The 20165-nt window shown below is 36.6% G+C and overlaps 1 protein-coding gene across 2 annotated transcripts in view; it reads left to right on the plus strand.

Annotated features, from left to right (window-relative positions):
• Positions 1-20165, plus strand: part of ACAP2 (ArfGAP with coiled-coil, ankyrin repeat and PH domains 2) — a 144341-nt gene that overhangs the window by 49477 nt on the left and 74699 nt on the right. For both annotated transcript variants that reach the window (XM_046658218.1, XM_046658219.1), the window contains exon 2: positions 2129-2186. In XM_046658218.1, the coding sequence (XP_046514174.1) occupies positions 2129-2186 (58 nt within the window). The remainder of the gene's footprint in view (positions 1-2128; positions 2187-20165) is intronic.

Here is a 20165-nt window from a genome sequence, read left to right on the forward strand (position 1 = left end):
TATAATTTTATAAAGAATAGTCTATTATGTACATGTTTTCATGTCAGTAGATATGGACCAATCTCATTTAAAAACTTGCTGCCATACATAATGGGATGGATATATACCATTTGTTTCAATTGCTGGACATATAGGTTTCAACCTGTTATAGACAGTGGATATCCTTGTACTGATATATTTGTTTTCTTTTATGAATTGTTTTAAATGAAGATTAGCATATAGGAGGTGAAGGGAGTAAGGATTAATATGAAGGGGAAATATTTTCTAGGCTGAGGGGACAATGTGTAATTTGAAAAACACTACTGAAGAAAATGACAAGCTTTTAGTTAGGGGAGAAGCATTTCCACTTCTATGCTATGGAAGTCTAGCACCTGTTGTTTTCTTGAACTGTATACTAAAGTATCTCATTTTATGGAATAGGTATCTTTTTACTGCATAATTTTTAGTTATATAATTTTCATATTTTGGAGATTAAAAACTATGTTTTCAAGGGGCTGGCCGCATGGCCGAGTGGTTGGGTTCGCGTGCTCCGCTGCAGGCGGCCCAGTGTTTCGTTGGTTCAGATCCTGGGCGCAGACATGGCAGTGCTCATCGGGCCGTGCTCAGGCAGCGTCCCACATGCCACAGCTAGAGGGACCCACAATGGAGAATATACAACTATGTACCGGGGGGCTTTGGAGAGAAAAAAGAAAAAAGTAAAATCTTTAAAAAAAACCCATTATGTTTTCAATAAAATACCAGACGGGGAAGTAGAATCACAAACTAATAAAAATGATTATTCTGCAATCACACGGGTTAAGTGGGTAGTTCTGGGAATAGAGTATATCTTAGCTATATTTCTCTTCTTAGTTCTGTTGAGAATTTCTTACCCAGAGTTCAAAATAACTTTTTGGGTGGCTAGTCCCCCAGTATTGTCCAGCTGAAACAAATTTTGGTTAATTCAAGAAGTAGCTTTGGGGAAGTTGCAAGTTTATCAAGGTATCTCAAAATGGCATAGAGGGCTTAAAAGTAGATGAATTGCATTTTGTTTCATGGTACTCTTAAGTGTAAAATCTTATCTTTAATAAGTTTTAGTTGTTGCTGTTTTGTTCCAAATTTCCAGTTTTGGAATGTTGCCCCGTAGTGTAATATCAAGTGCTAACATTATATTAGTTTTATCATTCTCTTGACAAGTTAGAGTATCCGCTGACTCTTAAAAATACATTGAAAACAAAATGGTGCATTAAACAAGAGTAACATCATTCTGAACTATTTCTAAAAGTAAAAACCTTTCTTTTTGATTGCCAAGGGTGCTTTGCTGTTTGGTTACATGTGATTTGTTGAAAAGAAATCTGAGTCTTTGTATGGCTCAATTTTTTTTCCCCTGCTTTTTCTCCCTAAATTCCCCCAGTACCTAGTTGTATTTTTTAGTTGTGGGTCCTTCTAGTTGCGACATGTGGGACACCGCCTCAGCATGGCCTGATGAGTGGTGCCATGTCGGCGCCCAGGATCCAAGTGGTGAAACCCTGAGCCGCTGAAGTGGACAGAGCATACGGACTTAACCACTCCGCCACGGGGTCAGCCTCTGTATGGCTCAACTTTTAAAATTTCTTTTTTTTTTTTTTTTAAAGATTTTATTTTTTTCCTTTTTCTCCCCAAAGCCCCCCGGTACATAGTTGTATATTCGTGTGGGTCCTTCTAGTTGTGGCATGTGGGATGCTGCCTCAGTGTGGTTTGATGAGCAGTGCCATGTCCGCGCCCAGGATTCGAACCAACGAAACACTGGGCCACCTGCAGCGGAGTGCGCAAACTTAACCTCTCGGCCACGGGGCCAGCCCCTAAAATTTCTTATTCATTAAAAAAAACTAAAACATGCTAAGTGGTTTTAATTAGTATTATTAATTTGAATAATATGAATGTTTGAGTAAATCAACCTAATGTATTCTCTCATTACCTTAAAGAATAGTTGTATTATCTGTTGTATTGCATAATTATAAAGTATTTATACTTCATCCTAAGGTGATTATTACTTTATGTGAAGTATAATTTTTAAGCATTCATACCTATTTTTTCACTTAGAGTTATTTTTCAAGAGTAAAGTATACATTTAAACATATAAAACAACTTATTTTTTATTTAATTTTTCTAGAGCTGCCTTGGAAGAAGTAGAAGGAGATGTGGCAGAATTGGAACTAAAACTTGATAAGGTAAGTTTTACATTTTTAACTTTTTAGAACATTAATTCTTGTTTTCCATAAATAATGATTTATGCCTATAATACTAGGTGGTTTATGTTACTTCTTTTATCTCTATAGGTTATTATCCCAATTTAACACATGAGGAAATTGAGGCTACATACATTAAGCAGCTTGTTGAAAATCTAATCTAAGTGCCAGAGCAAGAACTTGAACTGTGTTTGACTTCAAAGCTTACTAGACATCCTTTATATTGTTGGAAGTTTGTTTTCTTCTTCTCCATCAAAAAGACTGCATCTATCTTTCTTTGATGCTTACTGGGTTTCATACATAACTTGACCATTCTTGTGTATAAATTTAGGTGTGGCCTTATTCAAATATAGATAAAATTTAAAATATTCTGTTTTTTAAAGCTAATGCCGCAAATGCTTAATATATGTTTAATAATTGATATTAAATTGTCATATTCTGTGTAAGGGTAAATGTAAATTGATTCATATCTTCTATATAAATTATTGATAATTTTTTTTGCCTTTACCCAAGAAATTTTGTCTGTTATATAATAGGCAGAAATATGAAAATGAGTAAGACGTGGCTTCTGATCTTAAGTAGCCATGTTTCAATGAAAAATATCTCTCTTAAAGTTTTAGGAGATAAATCAGATGCATATATTTGAAATACCTTTTGTAAAAATAATTTCCTATTTGTACAATTATGACTGTAAATAATATTGCTATGTAAAGCAGTACTTTTTTAACCTTACTGTGCATAGGGATCACCTGGGCATCTTACCTTGTGAAAATACAGGTCTTGATTAAGTCTGGGGTATCTTAGATTCTGTGTTTCTAACTAGATTTCAAGTGATGCCAATGCTGTTGTTCCATGGACCACACTTCATGTAGCAAGGATAGAGAATAGATTAATTAGACTGGTTTTTCAAATGTTCTGAAATTTTGATGTATAAGTGTATAGTGTAAATAGTGTAGAAACTGTATAAAGCAGTAGTATTAGTTATATAAATAAAACAAATAAAAGTTTTAGAAAATGTTTAGTAATAAATTATTTTTGTGTAGTACTCTGTAGTTTTCAAAGCACTTTGATATACAGTGTGTTTTTTTATTTTCACAATAATCCTATGAGGTAGGTAGGCAACAGGAGATGTGGTTTTGTTTGTTCTATTTATGAGGTAGTATATAGAAGGGAAGCATTTTTAAAGAATAACAGAGAAGGAGAGTGACATCAGCAACATGGTGGTGTGAGTTCACCTGGGACTCTCTCCTCTCCAAGTCACAACCAAAAAGAGCAACTGTTTTCCAACCACAAAAAATATCCTAATAACAGAAATCGTCAGAGACCCACAGCAGCCAAATGATGGAGGGCGGAGAGGCTGGAGCCGCCCTTGGAGGAGCTGGAACAGGGTAGGAGAGAACTTGGCTCCCTCCCCTAGAGACCGGGATCACTGCCTCGGGTGAGGGAAGTAGCCGGGGAGGGTCTGCGCATCCAGGGATCATCCACGACTCCCACCGCCTGTGCAGTGGAAACCCTCTTATTGGGGAAAGCTTTCGCGTGTGGGGACCCCAGCAAGCCAGGGCTCTGGGAGACCAGAGAGTGAGAGCTGACCCGAATCCAGGTCAGGGCATAGGAGAAAGTGCCCCTCCTTCCCCAACCCATGCTGCACTCCGCCATAACGGCTGAAGGTGGACGGCTCAGAACGTGCGGGTCTAGACCCTCATCTAGTGGCGACAGGCTGTAACTGGAACCGAATAATAACATCATGCGCAACAACCGCTCCTCTACCATCCAGCAATTTATAAAAGCTCCAGTCCAAAAGGAAAACAGTAAAAATACAGAAGTATGTCCTGAGGATTTGGAAATAGGTAAACTAAGTGAAGATGAGTTCGAAATAGCTATCAGCAAAATACTCGATGAGGTAAAGAGAAATATGGAGAAACAACTCAACGAATTCTGGAATCACTCCACAAAAGAGACTGAAAACATAAAGAAGAATCAATCAGAAATACTAGAGATGAAAAATACAATGGATCAGAGAAAAGAAAATACGGATTCCCTGAATGCCCATGTAGACACCATAGAGGAGCAAATTAACATAATCAAAGATAGACAGGCTGACTGGCTCCAGACAGAGGAAGAAAGAGAACTAATAATTAAAAAAACTGAAGAAAATCTCCGAGAAATAGATGACTCAATTAGAAAATGCAACTTAAGAATAATCAGAATTCCTGAGGGCATGGAAAAGGAAAATGGAGCAGAAAGTGTGCTCAACGAAGTAATAGAAGAGAACTTCCCAAATCTAGGGCTTGAGAGAGGAATGTGTGGGGAGGAAGCGTTCAGATCTCCGAGCTTTGTCAATGTAAAAAGACCTACTACAAGTCATATAGTAGTAAAAATGGCAAAAATGAATAACAAAGAATATTCAGGGCAGCTAGGCAGAAGAAAATAACCTACACAGGAACCTGTATCAGACTTTCAGCGGATTTCTCTACAGAAACCTTACCATCTAGGAGAGATTGGAGTGACATATTCAAAATTTTAAAGGATAAAAATCTTCAGCCAAGAATATTCTATCCAGCAAAAATATCCTTCAGATATGAGGGATAAATTAAATCTTTTCCAGACAAACAAAAGCTAAGGGATTTCATAGTCACAAGACCTCCACTACAAGAAATCCTCAAGAAAGCTCTCATACCTGAAATAAGAAAAAAAGAGAGAAAGCTGTCATAAAATACAGAGTAGGGAGACAAACAGATAGAATCGGAATAGGATAGCAAATATTCAATGATAGCATTAGGATAAAGGGAAGTAAATCACTAAAGCAAAGACAATCTTATCACTCTAACTACAAACTCACAACACAAGTTGGAATAAGAGATGAAAATAATAATTTAGGAGGGGAGGAGGAAGGGGACTGAAACAGTCTAGGCTAAGGAAGTGAGAGACCACCAGAAAATGGACTATGTTATACACAAGAGTCTAAATACAAACTTCAGGGTATCCACTAAACTAAAAAACAGAACAGAGACACAAAACATAAATAAGGAAAAATCTAAGAAACCCAGCATAAGAAATTGCAAAAGTCACTGGGTAGGCTAAAACACACAGGACGAGAAACAAAGGAAACACAGGAAAACCAGAAAACGAGCAACAGAGTGACAGCATTAAGCCCTCATGCATCAATACTCAACCTCAATGTAAACGGATTGAACTCTCCAATAAAAAGAGTGGCAAAATGGATTAAAGAACAAGACTCAACAATTTGTTGCCTCCAGGAAACACATCTCAGCTCCAAGGACAAACACAGGCTCAGAGTGAAGGGGTGGAAGACAATACTCCAAGCTAATAGCAAACAAAAGGAAGCAGGTATCTCAATACTTATATCAGACAAAACAGATTTCAAAATAAGGCAGGTAAAGAGAGACATAGAGGGCCAATATATAATGATCAAAGGGACACTTCATCAAGAAGAGATAACGCTTATAAATATCTATGCACCCAAGACAGGAGCACCAAAGTTCATAAAGCAACTATTAGCAAACCTAAAAGAAGATATCAAAAATAACACAATAATAGTAGGGAACCTGAACACCCCACTCACATCAATGGACAGATCATCCAGACAGAAACTCAACAAAGAAACAGTCGAGCTAAATGAAAAGCTAAAGCAGTTGGAGTTAATAGACATATATAGAACACTCCATCCAAAAACAGCAGAATACACGTTTTTCTCAAGTGAGCATGGAACATTCTCAAGGATAGACCGTATGTTGGGAAAGAAGGCAAGCCTCTACAAATTTAAAAAAATTGAAATAATAAGAAGCATCTTCTCTGATCATAATGCTATAAAGCTAGAAATTAATTACAAGAAAAAAAACTGAGAAAGGCACAAGGATGTGGAGACTAAACAATATGCTATTGAATATGCATGGATCATTGAAGAAATTAAAGAAGAAATAAAAAAATACCTGGAGAAAATGAAAATGATAACATGCCATACCAGCTCATATGGGATACAGCAAAAGCTGTGTTAAGAGGAAAATTCATCACCATATAGGCACATCGTAACAAACAAGAAAAATCCCAAATCAGCAATCTTAAACTACACCCAGATGAATTAGAGAAAGAACAAACAAAGCCCAAAGTCAGCAGAAGGAGAGAAATAATAAAAATCACAGCAGAAATAAATGCTATTGAAACAAAAAAGGCAGTAGAAAGGATCAATGAAACAAAGAGCTGGTTCTTTGAGAAGATAAATAAAATTGATAAACCCCTAGCCAGACTTACAAAGAAAAAAAGAGAGCAAGCTCAAATAAACAAAATGAGAAATGAAAGAGGAGAAATAACAACAGACTCCACAGACAAACAATGGATTATAAGAGAATACTGCGAAGAACTATATGCCAGCGAAATGGATAACCTAGAGGAAATGGATAAATTCTTGGACTCCTGCAATCTCCCAAAGCTTAGTCAAGAAGAAGCAGGCAACTTGAACAGACCAATCACAAGGAAAGAGATTGAAACAGCAATCAAAATCATCCCAAAGAATAAAACCCCAGGACCAGATGGCTTTCCTGGGGAATTCTACCAAACTTTCACAGAGGATTTAATACCTATCCTTTTCAAGCTAGTCCAAAAAATTAGGGAGCATGCAGCACTTCCTAACACATTCTACAAGGGCAACATCATGCTGATAGCAAAGCCTGAAAAGGACAGCACGAAAAAGGAGAACTACAGACCAATATCGCTGATGAACATAGATGCAAAAAGTCTGAACAAAATTTTGGCAACCTGAATTCAGCAATTCATCAAAAGGATCATACATCATGATCAAGTGGGATTCATACCAGGGACACAGGGGTGGTTCAACATCCGCAGATCAATCAATGTGATACACCACATCAACAAACTGAGGAATAAAAACCACATGATCATCTCAATAGATGCAGAGAAGGCATTTGACATGATCCAACAGCCATTTATGATAAAAACTCTGAACAAAATGGGCATAGAAGGAAACTACCTCAACATAATAAAGGCCATATATGACAAACCCACAGCCAACATCATACTCAACAGGCAAAAACTGAGCACCATTCCCCTGAAAACAGGAACGAGACAAGGATGCCCTCTATCACCAATCTTATTTAACATAGTACTGGAGGTTTTGGCCAGAGCGATTAGGCAAGAAAAAGGAATAAAAGGAATCCAAATAGGGAGGGAAGAAGTGAAACTCTCGCTGTTTGCAGACGACATGATCTTATATATAGAAAACCCCAAATAATCCATTGGAAAAATTTTAGAAGTATCAACAACTACAGCAAAGTTGCAAGGTATAAAATCAATTTACATAAATCAGTAGCATTTCTATGCTCTAATAACGAACTAACAGTAAAAGAACTCAAGAACACAGTACCATTCACAATCGCAACAAAAAGAATGAAATACCTCAGGGTGAATTTAACTAAGGAAGTGAAAGACTTAGACAATGAAAATTACAAGGCTTTTCTGAAAGAAATGGATGATAACATAAGGAGATGGAAAGACATTCCATGTATATGGATTGGAAGAATAAACGTAGTGAAAATGTCCGTTCTACCTAAAGCAATCTACAGATTCAACACCATCCCCAATCAGAATCCCAATGACATTCTTTACAGAAATAGAACAAAGAATCCTAAAATTCATATGGGGCAACAAAAGACCCTGAATTGCTATAGCAATCCTGAGAGAAAAGAACACAGCTGGAGGTATCACAACTCCTGACTTCAAAACATACTACAAAGCTACAGTAATCAAAACAGCATGGTACTGGTACAAAAACAGGTGCACAGATCAATGGAACAGAATTGAAAGCCCAGAAATAAAACCACACATCTATGGACAGCTAATGTTTGACAAAGGAGTTGAGGGCATACAATGGAGAAAAGAAAGTCTTTTCAATAAATGGTGCTGGGAAAACTGGAAAGCCACATGTGAAAGAATGAAAATTGATCATTCTTTTTCACCATTCACCAAAATAAACTCAAAATGGATCAAAGACCTAAAGCTGAGACCTGAAACCAGAAGGCTTCTAGAAGAAAATGTAGGCAGTACACTCTTTGACATCAGTATTAAAATGACTTTTCAGACACCATGTCTTCTCAGAGAAGGGAAACAATAGAAAGAATAAACAAATGGGACTTCATCAGACTAAAGAGCTTCTTCAAGGCAAAGGAAAACAGGAAGGAAACAAAAAAACCAACTAAGTGGGAAAAAATATTTGCAAGTAATACATCTGACAAAGGCTCAATATCCATAATATATAAAGAACTCACACAGCTTAACAACTAAAAATCAAACCACCCCATCAAAAAATGGGCAGGAGACGTGAACAGACATTTCACCAAAGAAGATATACAGATGGCCAATAGGCACATGAAAAGATGTTCATCATTGCTGTGCATCAGGCAAATGCAAATCAAAACTACAGTAAGATATCACCTTACACCCATTAGAATGACAAAAATAACTAAAACAATTAGTAACAGATGTTGGAGAGGTTATGGAGAAAAAGGAATCCTCCTACACTGCTGGTTGGAATGCAAACTGGTGCCGCCACTATGGAAAACAGTATGCAGATTCCTCAAAAAATTAAAAGTAGAGCTACCATATGATCCAGCTATCCCAGTACTGTGTATCTATCCAAAGAACCTGAAATCAGCAATTCCAAAAGTCCCATGCACCCCTATGTTTATCGCAGCATTATTTACAATAGCCAAGATGTGGAAGCAACCTAAGTGCCCATGAATAGATGATTGGATAAAGAACATGTGCTATGTATATACAATGGAATACTACTCAGCCATAAAAACGAACAAAATCATTCCATTTGCAGCAACATGGATGGACCTTGAGGGAATTACGTAAAGTGAAATAAGCCAGTTAGAGAAGGACAATCTCTGTAGGACTCCACTCATATGAGGAATTTAAACATGTGGGCCAAGAGAATAGATTAGTGGCTACCAGGGAAAGGTGGGGTGGCGGCTGGGCACAAAGGGTGAAGCGGTGCACCTACAACACAACTGACAGACAGTAATGTACAACTGAAATTTCACAGATTGTAACCTATCGTTAACTCAATAAAAAAAGGCTAAAATGACAGAAGAACACAAAAGAATAACAGAGAAGTATAATAAGGATATCTATGCTCTTTGGGTAGAACTGCGTCTAAATCATATGAAACATTTTGTGGTGGGGGAACCTCAAAACTGCAAGTATTTAAGCAGATAAAATCCACCTACAGCATTTTTGTTAATGATTTTTCTTTTATGAGCAGCTGCGTTTTTTTTTCTTTATATAATTTGGTTGGGGTTGGAAGACTGGTAGAACTTGCAAACCAAAAGATACAAATCCAAAACAAGTTATTAAAGTACTGACATTCAGTACTAAGAACTCTAAGCCCTTTCTAGAATCTGTATTACCCAGAGGGCTACTAAGGGCATCCTGGAAAGTTTGACATTTTTTAAATATCATCTTCCACCCAAATAGAAGTTCCATAGTTACTTTTATGCTTCTCTAGTTTTAGATTTTGATCCCTTATAAATTCTTAAGCTCTCATCTGTCATTTTTACTTTAGGATTATGAGGAGTTAGCATAGAGAAGAGAATCTGAGAGGAACAAGAAATGGTTGTTATTGAAGGTTGTGGCATTGAAGGACTATGGAGGGGAGGGGTTGCCAAAGACTAGTTTATTGATTTCATAACTTTGTGCAGGACAAGTTCCACCTGTAATTTCATTGTAAATTATTCCAGCAACAGGTTAAACTAGCTCGATGACTTTGCTTATATTTATTTTGCTTATAGCTTATGCCACCAATAATTAGACTCTTCCTGATGAATAATGCTTCATGAATGGCATTGTTCCACTGGCTCCAATTATTTGTCCATTCTGCCAAGTATTTTGGCATTGGCAGCATCACAGAGCATCATAGTTGCCATGTAGATATAATTTCTGTATCTGTTGCTGCTTCTTGCTGGAATTCTCGCTCCCTGTTTGTTAAGCAGATACCCTTTAAATCACAGCTCAAGTACCACCAAACTTAGGTTCTTTTCCTTGTATTGCATTGTGTCTTGCATGTACTTCCATTTAGGTTATTGTAATATTATTGTAAATTTTGGTTTGTAGCATACTCTACTAGTTAAGAGCACAAAGCCTAGAGCAAAAATCTGACTCTACCACTTTCTGAGCTGTATGGCCTTGGGCAACTTCCTCAACCTTCCTATGTCTCAGTTTCTTCATCTCCAAAATGTGGAAAATGAGAGTATCTATCTGTCTCATAGGGTTTTTATGAGAATAAGATGTGTTAATACATGGTAAGTGCTTAGCATGGCTCTTGGCACATTGTTAGTTCTAAATAAATGTTAGTGATACTGGTGTCTTTTCAATATGCTGTTGGCTTCTTGAAGAGAGACTGTCTTTAAAGGGGAAAAAACCTCTCATTTGTTGTGCACTTCCTGTGTACCAAGTCCTATGTTTTGCTTGTATTATCTTCAGTCTTTATAACACTGTTGCAAAGTTGGTATTATACCCAATTTGCAAGTGAAAAAAATGAGACTTGTAGAGGATATTACTTATTCAAGGATGGTCAGCAAATAAGTTGTTTGTATTCCCATCGTCTAGCAAAGTGCAGATGACATAGTTATCACTTGAGTAAAAAACTGTTGAATGAATTGGGGCTACTAGCTTGACAATTTTGACTAATTTTACATTTACTCTTACTCTTAGGTAAAAATCTTCTCTCTTTGTAGGCTTATATTAGTCAGTTATATCTGTCATTACTGTGATCTAATAAGGATTTTGATAGTTGGCAAAGTATCTATCGTCAAGTCTCTTCTTCCTCTTGAATAGCTGCAGTGTATATGTAGTCCAGCTATATGAAACTTCATTTTCTCTCCAAATCCTGATATCGTGACCTCTGTTCTAATTCTCATACCTATTTTCATGGCCTTATTCTATGCCTCACCACTCAAAGTTCCAATTTCTGAAATCTGGAATGCTGATATCTTATTTCCTTTTTTTAAAAAAAATTTATTTTACTGAAGTCATATTGGTTTATAACGTGTAATTTCAGGTGTACATTATTATATATCAGTTTCTGTAAAGACTGCATTGTGCTCACCGCCAATACTCTAGTTTTTATCTGTCACTGTATATATGTGCCATTTTATCCCTTTTCCCCTCTCCTCCTTCCCCTCTGGTAACCACTAATCTGTTCTCTTTGTCCATGTATTTGTTTATCTTCCACATATGAATAAAATCATGCAGTGCTTGTCTTTCTCTGTCTGGCTTATTTCGTTTAACATAATACCCTCAAGGTCCATCCATGTGTTGCAAATGGGACAGTTCTGTCTTTTTTTTTGGGCTGAGTAGTATTCCATTGTATATAGATACCACATCTTCTTTATCCACTCATCAGTGGGTGGACACTTGGGTTGCTTCTAGGTCTTGGCTATTGTGAATAATGCTGCAATGAACATAGAGGTACATAAATCTCTTTGTAGTGTTGATTTCATGTTCTTTGGATAAATACCCAGTAGGGGGATAGCTGGATCATATGATATTTCTATTTTTAATTTTATGAGAAATCTCCATACTGTTTTCTGTAGTCGCTGCACCAGTTTGCATTCCCACCTGCAGTATATGTGGGTTCCCCTTTCTCCACATCGTCTCCGACATTTGTTATTTTTCGTCTTGTTAATTATGGCCATTCTGTCGGTGTAAGGTGATATCTCATTGTGGTTTTGATTTGCATTGCCGTAATAATGATGTTGCATATCTTTTCATGTGTCTGTTGGCCATCTGTCTATCTTCTTTGGAAAATGTCTGTTCGTATCCTCTGCCTATTTTTTGATTGGGTTGTTTGTTTTTGTTGTTGTTGAGTTGTATGAATTCTTTATATATTTTGGAGATTAACCCCCTATTGGATATATGATTTGCAAATATTTTCTCCTAGTTTGTGGGTTGTCTTTTCATTTTGTTCATGGTTTCCTTTGTCTCACAGAAGCATTGTGTGATGCAGTTGTATTTGTTTATTTCTTTTGTTCCCCTTCCTGAGTAGACATGATATTCGAAAAGATGCTGGTAAGACTGATATCAAAGAGTATACTGCTGGGGCTGGCCCAGTGGCGCAGCGGTTAAGTGCATATGTTCTGCTTTGGCTGGACCAGGGTTTGCTGGTTTGGATTCTGGGTGCGAACCTGGCACTGCTTGGCAAGCCATGCTGTGGCAGGCATCCCACATATAAAGTGGAGGAAGATGGGCACAGATGTTAGCTCAGGGCCAGTCTTACTCAGCAAAAAGAGGAGGATTGGCAGCAGATGTTAGCTTAGGGCTAATCTTCCTCCAAAAGAAAAAAAATAAATGAAAAAAAAGTATACTGCCTATATTGTCTTCTAGGAATTTTAAGGTTTAAGGTCTTACATTCAAGTCTTTAATCCGTTTTGAGTTAATTTTTATGTATGGTGTAAGATAATGATCTACTTTCATTCTTTTGCATATGGCTGTCCAGTTTTCCCAGCACCATTTCCCAGCACCTTTCTCCACTGTATGTTCTTGGCTCCTTTGTCAAAAATTAGCTGTCCATAGATGAGTGGTTATATTTTTGTGCTTTCAGTGGTATTCCATTGATCTGTTTGTTTTTGTGCCACTACCATGCTATTTGGATTACTATAGGTTTGTAGTATATTTTGAAGTCAGGAATTGTGACACCTCCAGCTTTGTTCTTTTTTCTCAAGATTGCTTTGGCTATTTGGGGTCTTTTGTTTTTCCGTATGAATTTTAGGATTCTTTGTTCTATTTCTCTGAAGCATGTCATTGGGATATTGATTGGGATTGCATTGAATCTGTAGATTACTTTAGGTAATTTGGACATTTTAGCTATGTTTATTCTTCCAATCCATGAGCATGGAATATTTTTCCATTTCTTTATGTCTTCTTTGATTTCTTTCAGTAATGTCATATAGTTTTCAATGTATAGATCATTCACCTCCTTGGCTAAATTTATTCCTAGATATTTTATTCTTTTTGTTATGATTGTAAATGAAATTGTATTCTTGACTTCTCTTTCTGCTAGTTTGTTTTTATTGTATAGAAATGCAAGTAATTTTTGTAAGTTGATTTTGTACCCTGCAACTTTGGTGTAGTTGTTGACTATTTTGAATCGTTTCCTGGTGGATTCTTTAGGGTTTTCTAAAATCATGTCTTCTGCAAACAGGGAGAGTTTCATTTCTTCCTTTCCAATTTGGATTCCTTTTATTTCTTTTCTTGCCTAATTGCTCTGGCCAAATCCTCTAGTACTGTGTTAATAGGAGTGGTGAGAGTGGGCACCCTTGTCTTGTTCTCGTTCTCAGAGGGGTGGCTTTTAGTTTTGCCCATTGAGTATGATGTTGGCTGCAGGTTTGTCATATACGGCCTTTATTATCTTGAGGTGCTTTCCTTTTATACCCATTTAATTGAGAGTTTGTATCATAAATGGCTGTTGGATCTTGTCAAAAGGTTTCTCTGCATCTACTGAGGTGATCATGTGAATTTTATTCCTCATTCTCTTAATGTGGTGTGTTGCATTGATTGATGTGTGGATGTTGAACTATCCCTGTGTCCCTGTTATAAATCCCACTTGATCATGGTGTATGATCCTTTTAATGAATTGCTGTATTCGGTTTGTCAGTATTTTGTTGAGCATTTTTGCATCTATGTTCATCAGTGGTATTGACCTGTAATTTTCCTTCTTTCTGTTCTCCTTGTTTGGTTTTGATATCAGGGTAATGTTGGCCTCATAGAATCAGTTGGGAAGCATACTGTCTTCTTCGATTTTTTGGCACGGTTTGAGAAGGATAGTTGTTAAATCTTCTTTGAATGTTTGCTAGAATTCTTCAGAAAAGCCATGTAGTCCTGGGCTTTTGTATTTTGGGAGGTTTTTTATTACTGTTTTGGTCTCTTTACTTGTGATTGGTCTGTTCAGATTCTCTGTTCTTGATTCAGTTTTGGCAGGTTGTATGAGCTTAAGAATTTATCCGTTTCTTCTAGGTTATCCAATTTATGCTCATATAGTTTTTCACAGTATTGTTTTCTAATCCTTTGTATTTCTGTAGTATCTGTTGTAATTTCTCCTCTGTCATTTCTAATTTTATTTATTTGAGCCTTCTCTCTTTTCTTGGTGGGTCTGGCTAAGGGTTTGCCAATTTTGTTTATTTTCTCAGAGAACCAGCTCTTAGGTTCAGTATTCCTTTCTACTGTTTTTTTTTTTTTCAGTCTCTATTTCATTTATTTTGGCTGTAATTTTTATTAATTCTCTCCTTATGCTGACTTTGGGCTTTGTTCTTTTTCTCATTTTGTTAGGAGCAGTTTAAGGTTACTTATTTGAAATTTTTGTTGTGTGGTGAGGTGGGCCTGTAGTGCTATGAATTTCCCTCTTTCAACTGCTTTTGCTGCATCCCATGCATTGGTATGTTGTGTTTTCATTTTCATTTGTATCCAGGTATTTTTTACTTCTTTGATTTCTTCATTGATCTAGTGGTTGTTCAGTAGCATGTTGTTTAGTCTCCACATATTTGTGACTTTCTCAGCTTTTTTCTTGTAGTTAATTTCTGTTTTCATAGAGATGTGGTTGGAAAGATGCTTGATATAATTTCAATCTTCTTAAATTTATTGAGGGTTGCTTTGTTTGCCATCACATGGTCTATCTTTGAGAATGTTCCGTGTGCACTTAGGAGAATGTGTATTCTGCTGTTTTTGGATGGAATGCTCTTTCTATATCTATTAAGTCCATTTGATCAAGTGTTTCATTTCAGTCTACTATTTCCTTGTTGATTTTCTGTCTGCATGATCTGTCCATTGATATAAGTGGGGTGTTGAGGTCCCCTACTATTGTGTTGTTGTCAATTTCTCCCTTTAGGTCTGTTAATGGTTGTTTTGTATACTTTGGTACTCTGGTGTTAGGTGCATATATATTCATAAGTGTTACATCCTCTTGGTGGAAAGTCCCTTTTCCCATTATATACTGCCCTTCTTTGTCACTCATTGTCTATTTTATCTTGAAGTCTGTGTTGTCTAATATAAGTATAGCAAGACTTGCTTTCTTTTGTTTGCCATTGCTTGTAGTATCATCTTCCATCCTTTCACTCTGAGCTTTTGTTTGTATTTAGAGCTGAGATGTTTTTCCTGGAGGCAGCATATTGTTTGGTCTTCTTTTTTAATCTTTCCACTACTCTGTATCTGTTTTTTGTTTTGTTTTTTGTGCTGAGGAAGATTCACCCTGAGCCAACATTCATTGCCAGTCTTCCTCTTGTTTTCTTTTTCATGTGGGCTGCTGCCACAGCATGGCTGCTAACAGAGAGGTAGTGTAGTTCTGTGCCTGGGATCCTAACCCAGGCCACTGAAGTGGAGTGTGCCAAAATTAACGACTAGGCCACCAGGGCTGGCCCCAGCTCTCTATTTTTTGATTGGAGAATTCAATCCGTTTATATTTATAGTGATTGTTAATATATGAGGGCTTAATACTGACTCTCATTTTGTGGTTGTTCTATGTTTCCATTGTTTCTTTTCCTTTGTATTTCTGACTGCCATTTCGTTTTGGAGGTTTTCTGTGAACGTTTTCTTAATTTTCTCTCGCTTTTTGAATTGTACCTCTGCTCTAAGCTTTGGTTTAGTGATTACCTTGAGGTTTGTATAAAAGATCTCAAGATGAGATAGTCTGTTGTCTGAAGGCTTCTTATCTCCATTAGGCGAAGCAGGTTCCATCCTTTTCCTCTTCCCCTTTTGAGTTATTGTTGTTACAGATTATTCTTTTTTGTGTTATGAGTTTCTGGCTAAGTTGAAGTCTCTATAGTTAGTTTTGATGCTCTCCTTCCCTTTATCTTTTGAGTTATATTTACTTATTTGCTTCCCTGTTCTGAAAGAGAACTGGAGTTTTCTGATTTTGTCTGTCTATTTATCTGCTTGCTCAAAGCTTTGTAGACCTTTGCCTTTTTGTGTCAGGTATGAGGGCATCCTTGACCAGTTCTTGTAGGGGAGGTCTAGTAGCGATGAACTCCTTCAACTTTTGTTTATCTGTGAAAGCTTGTATTTCCATCATATCTAAAGGATAGTTTCATTGGATAGAGTATCCTTGGGTGAAAGTTTTTGTCTTTCAGTATTTTTAATATATCATTCCATTGTATCCTAGCCTGTAAGGTTTCTGCTGAGAAATCCACTAAAAGCTTGATGGGGTTCCTTTGTAGGTTATTTTCTTCCATCTTGCTGCTCTTAATATTTTTTCTTTGTCATTGACTTTTGCCAGTTTTACTATTATATGCCTTGGAGAAGGTCTCTTAGCATTGATGTAATAAGGCATTCTATTGGCTTCCTGTATTTCTAAGCTTGGTTCTTCCCCAGGTTTAGGAAATTCTCAGCTATTATTTCTTTATTAAGCTCTCTGCTTCTTTCTCCCCTTTTTCTTCCTCTGGAATACCTATAATGCTTATTTTGCTTTTCCTAGTTGAGTGAGATATTTCTCGAAGAATTCCTTCATTTTTTAGAAATCTTAGATCTCTCCTACACTTGAGGCATTTGTGTGTTTCTGTCCTCTAAATCACTAATTATTTCTTCCATAACATCAGTTCTATTTTTTAAAGGATTCTAGATTATTTTTTATTTCTTTGTTTTTCACATCCAGAATTTATGCTTGTTCTTTTTTTTTTTATAGTTTCAATCTCTTTGGTGAAGCATTCCCTCTTCTCATTAATTTTATTCCTGAGTTCATTGAACTATCTTTTGAGTTTTTTTGTAACTCATTGATTTTCAATATGAGAGCTATTTTCAATTCTCTGTCATTTAGATTGTAAATTTCTGTGACTTCAGGGTTGGTTGATGAACTAATTTTTTGCCAGACCATTTGTGGTAGTATCAGGTCACAGATTTTATCTGCTACTACTTGGGAGAAGCAGGAGCTATGTTTCTGATCCCACTGCATCTCCTGAAAGTTGTGGGGTATTTATGGGTGGTTGTGCTAACCAGGAGAGTGCTCACCTGGGCATGAAGATCTGCTGCTGCCTCTTTTCATGGTTGTGCCAGATTCTGTGCCTGGTGGGTGGGTTCATCACGCCATCCGAGCCTGGGCGGTTCCTTGGGAACCACAGTGGCTGGTTCTGGTTTTCCAGAAATGATTTGTATATCCTTCTTTAGTAGAGAAATTAGTCCCTTATAATTTGTCGCTGATATTGTTTTCGCATGTTGTTGTTTGCCTTTTGACTAAGTTTATTTATTTATTCCTTGTAGAAATGTTTTGTTTGTATGTAGTTGAATTGATCAGTTTTTTCTATGACTTTTGAGTTTTGCATCCTTCTTGGAGAGACTTTTCCTGCTTTGAGGTTATAAAACATATTAACTCCTGTTTTCTCTTAGTTTTCATCATTTAACTTTTTTGTGTGTGTGGTCATAATAACTTACAATGTAGTGAAGTTTTTGTACATTATTATTTGTCACACACCACATAAGTATGCCCCTTCACCCTTGTGCCCACCCTCCACCCCCCTTCCCCTGGTAGCCACTAATTTGTTCTCTTTGTCTATAAATTTGTTTATATTGCACGTATGAGTGAAATCATATAGTGTTTGTCTTTCTCCATCTGACTTCTTTTGCTTAACATGATGCCCTCAAGGTTCATCCATGTGGTTGCGAATGGGATGATTTCATCCTTTTTTATTGCTGAGTAGTATTCCGTTATGTATATATACACCATGTCTTCTTTATCCAGTCATCACTTGATGGGCACTTGTGTTGCTTCCTTGTCTTGGCTACTGTGAATAATGCTGCAGTGGACATAGGGGTGCATTAGTCTCTTTGATTTGTTGATTTCAAGTTCTTTGGGTAAATACCCAGTAGTGGGATGGCTGGGTCATATGGTATTTCTATTTTTAATTTTTTGATAAATCTCCATACTGTTTTCCAAAGTGGCTGCACCAGTTTCCATTCTCACCATCGGTGGATGAGGGTGATTAGTCATGTTGAGCCTCTTTTCATGTGCCTATTGACCATCTGTGTATCTTCTTTGGAAAAATATGTGTTCATATCTTCTGCCCATTTTTTTGTAGTTCGTGTCAGTTCTTTATATATTATGGAGATTAACCCCTTATTGGATATATGATTTGCAAATATTTCCTCCCTGTTTGTGTGTTATTTTTTCATTTTGATCTTGGTTTCCTTTGCCTTCCAGAAGCTCTGTAGTCTGACGAAGTCTCATTTGTTTATTTTTTCTTTTTGTCTCCCTTGTCTGAGTAGACATGGTATTTGAAAAGTCTGATGTCAAAGAGTGTACTGCCTATATTTTCTTCCAGAAGTTTTATGTTTTCAGCTCTTACCTTCAAGTCTTTGGTCTGCTTTGAGTCTATTTTTGTGCATGGGGAAAGATAATGGCCTACTTTCATTCTTTTGCACATGGCTGTCCAGGTTTCCCAGCACCATTTATTGAAGAGGCTTTCCTTTCTCCATTGTATGTTCTTGGCTCCTTTGTTGAAGATTAGCTGTCCATAGATCTGTGGGTTTATTTCTGGGCTTTCAGTTCTGTTCCATTTATCTGTGTGTCTGTTCTTGTACCAGTACCATGCTGTTTGGATTGCTATAGCTTTGTAGTATATGTTGAAGTCAGGGATTGCGATTCCACCGGCTTTATTCTTATTTCTCAGGATTGCTACTTGGAGTCTTTTGCCCCATATGAATTTTAAGATTCTTTGTTGTATTTCTGTGAAGAATGTTATTGGGATCCTGATTGGGATTACGTTGACTCTGTAGATTGCTTTAGGTAGTATGGATATTTTAACTATGTTTATTCTTCCAATCCATGTGCATGGAATATCTTTCCATTTCTTTGTGTCACTATCAATTTCTTTCAGTACTGTCTTCTAGTTTTCTTTGTATAGGTCTTTCATCTCCTTGGTTAAATTTATTCCTAGATATTTTATTCTTTTTGTTGCGATTGTAAATGGGCTTATGTTGTTGAGTTCTTGTTCTGTTAGTTCGTTGTTATAGAAATGCTGTTGATTTTTGTAAGTTGACTTTGTACCCTACAACTTTGCTGTAATTGTTGATTGTTTCGAATAGTGTTCCAGTGGATTCTTTAGGGTTTTCTATATATAAAATCATGTCATCTACAAACAGCGTGAGTTTTACTTCTTCACTCCCTATTTTGATTCCTTTTATTTCTTTTTCTTGCCTAATTGCTCTGGCCAAAACCTCTAGTACTATGTTGAATAAGAGTGGTCAGAGTGGGCACTGATTTAATTTTTTATGTTTAAATCTTTATTCCATTCCTTCTAAAATTAATTTGAGGGTTTGGAATCCTGCTTAGTTTCCTTCTTTCTTTTTTCCCTTTAGATGGCTATCCAGTGTCCCTATGTCACTTATTGGATAATATCATCCCATACCATCTCCCCCTCTCCTGCCCCACTGAATGTTACTTGAATCAAGTACTGCATATTTTTATCTGTTTCTTGATTGACCAGTTTGTTTGTTAACATCCTTTATGAGACTTTTCATTACTTATTTGTATACTTTTATATCATAGAGGGCTAATGTCCTTACCTTGTTGTTATTTTTCAAGTTTCTTTTTGTTTTTGCATGTTGATTACTACCTATGAATTTTAGAATTAGTTTCTCTGTTTTTGTAAACATCTTATTGTTATTACTATTGTTTTTTTGGTAACTGGCAAACTATTTAAAAGACTTACCTCTGCCAGCATTTCTCCTAGTGGATCTTTAACATTGGTCTTATGAGAATGCTTCCTCTAAAGAGAATTTCATGTGAAATATTTTTGAGAAATGCTGCATGTTATAACTCCTCTATAGGATTCACAGTATACAGTAATATATCAAAAGTTCTCAAAAGTTTAGCAGTAAAGAAATTTGGCTTAACTTTTAAACTGAGTTTCCCAGACTTGTTGGATCCTGAATCTTTATTTTCATACA

This window comes from Equus quagga, chromosome 4 (assembly GCF_021613505.1).
Source record: "Equus quagga isolate Etosha38 chromosome 4, UCLA_HA_Equagga_1.0, whole genome shotgun sequence".
NCBI lineage: Eukaryota > Metazoa > Chordata > Mammalia > Perissodactyla > Equidae > Equus > Equus quagga.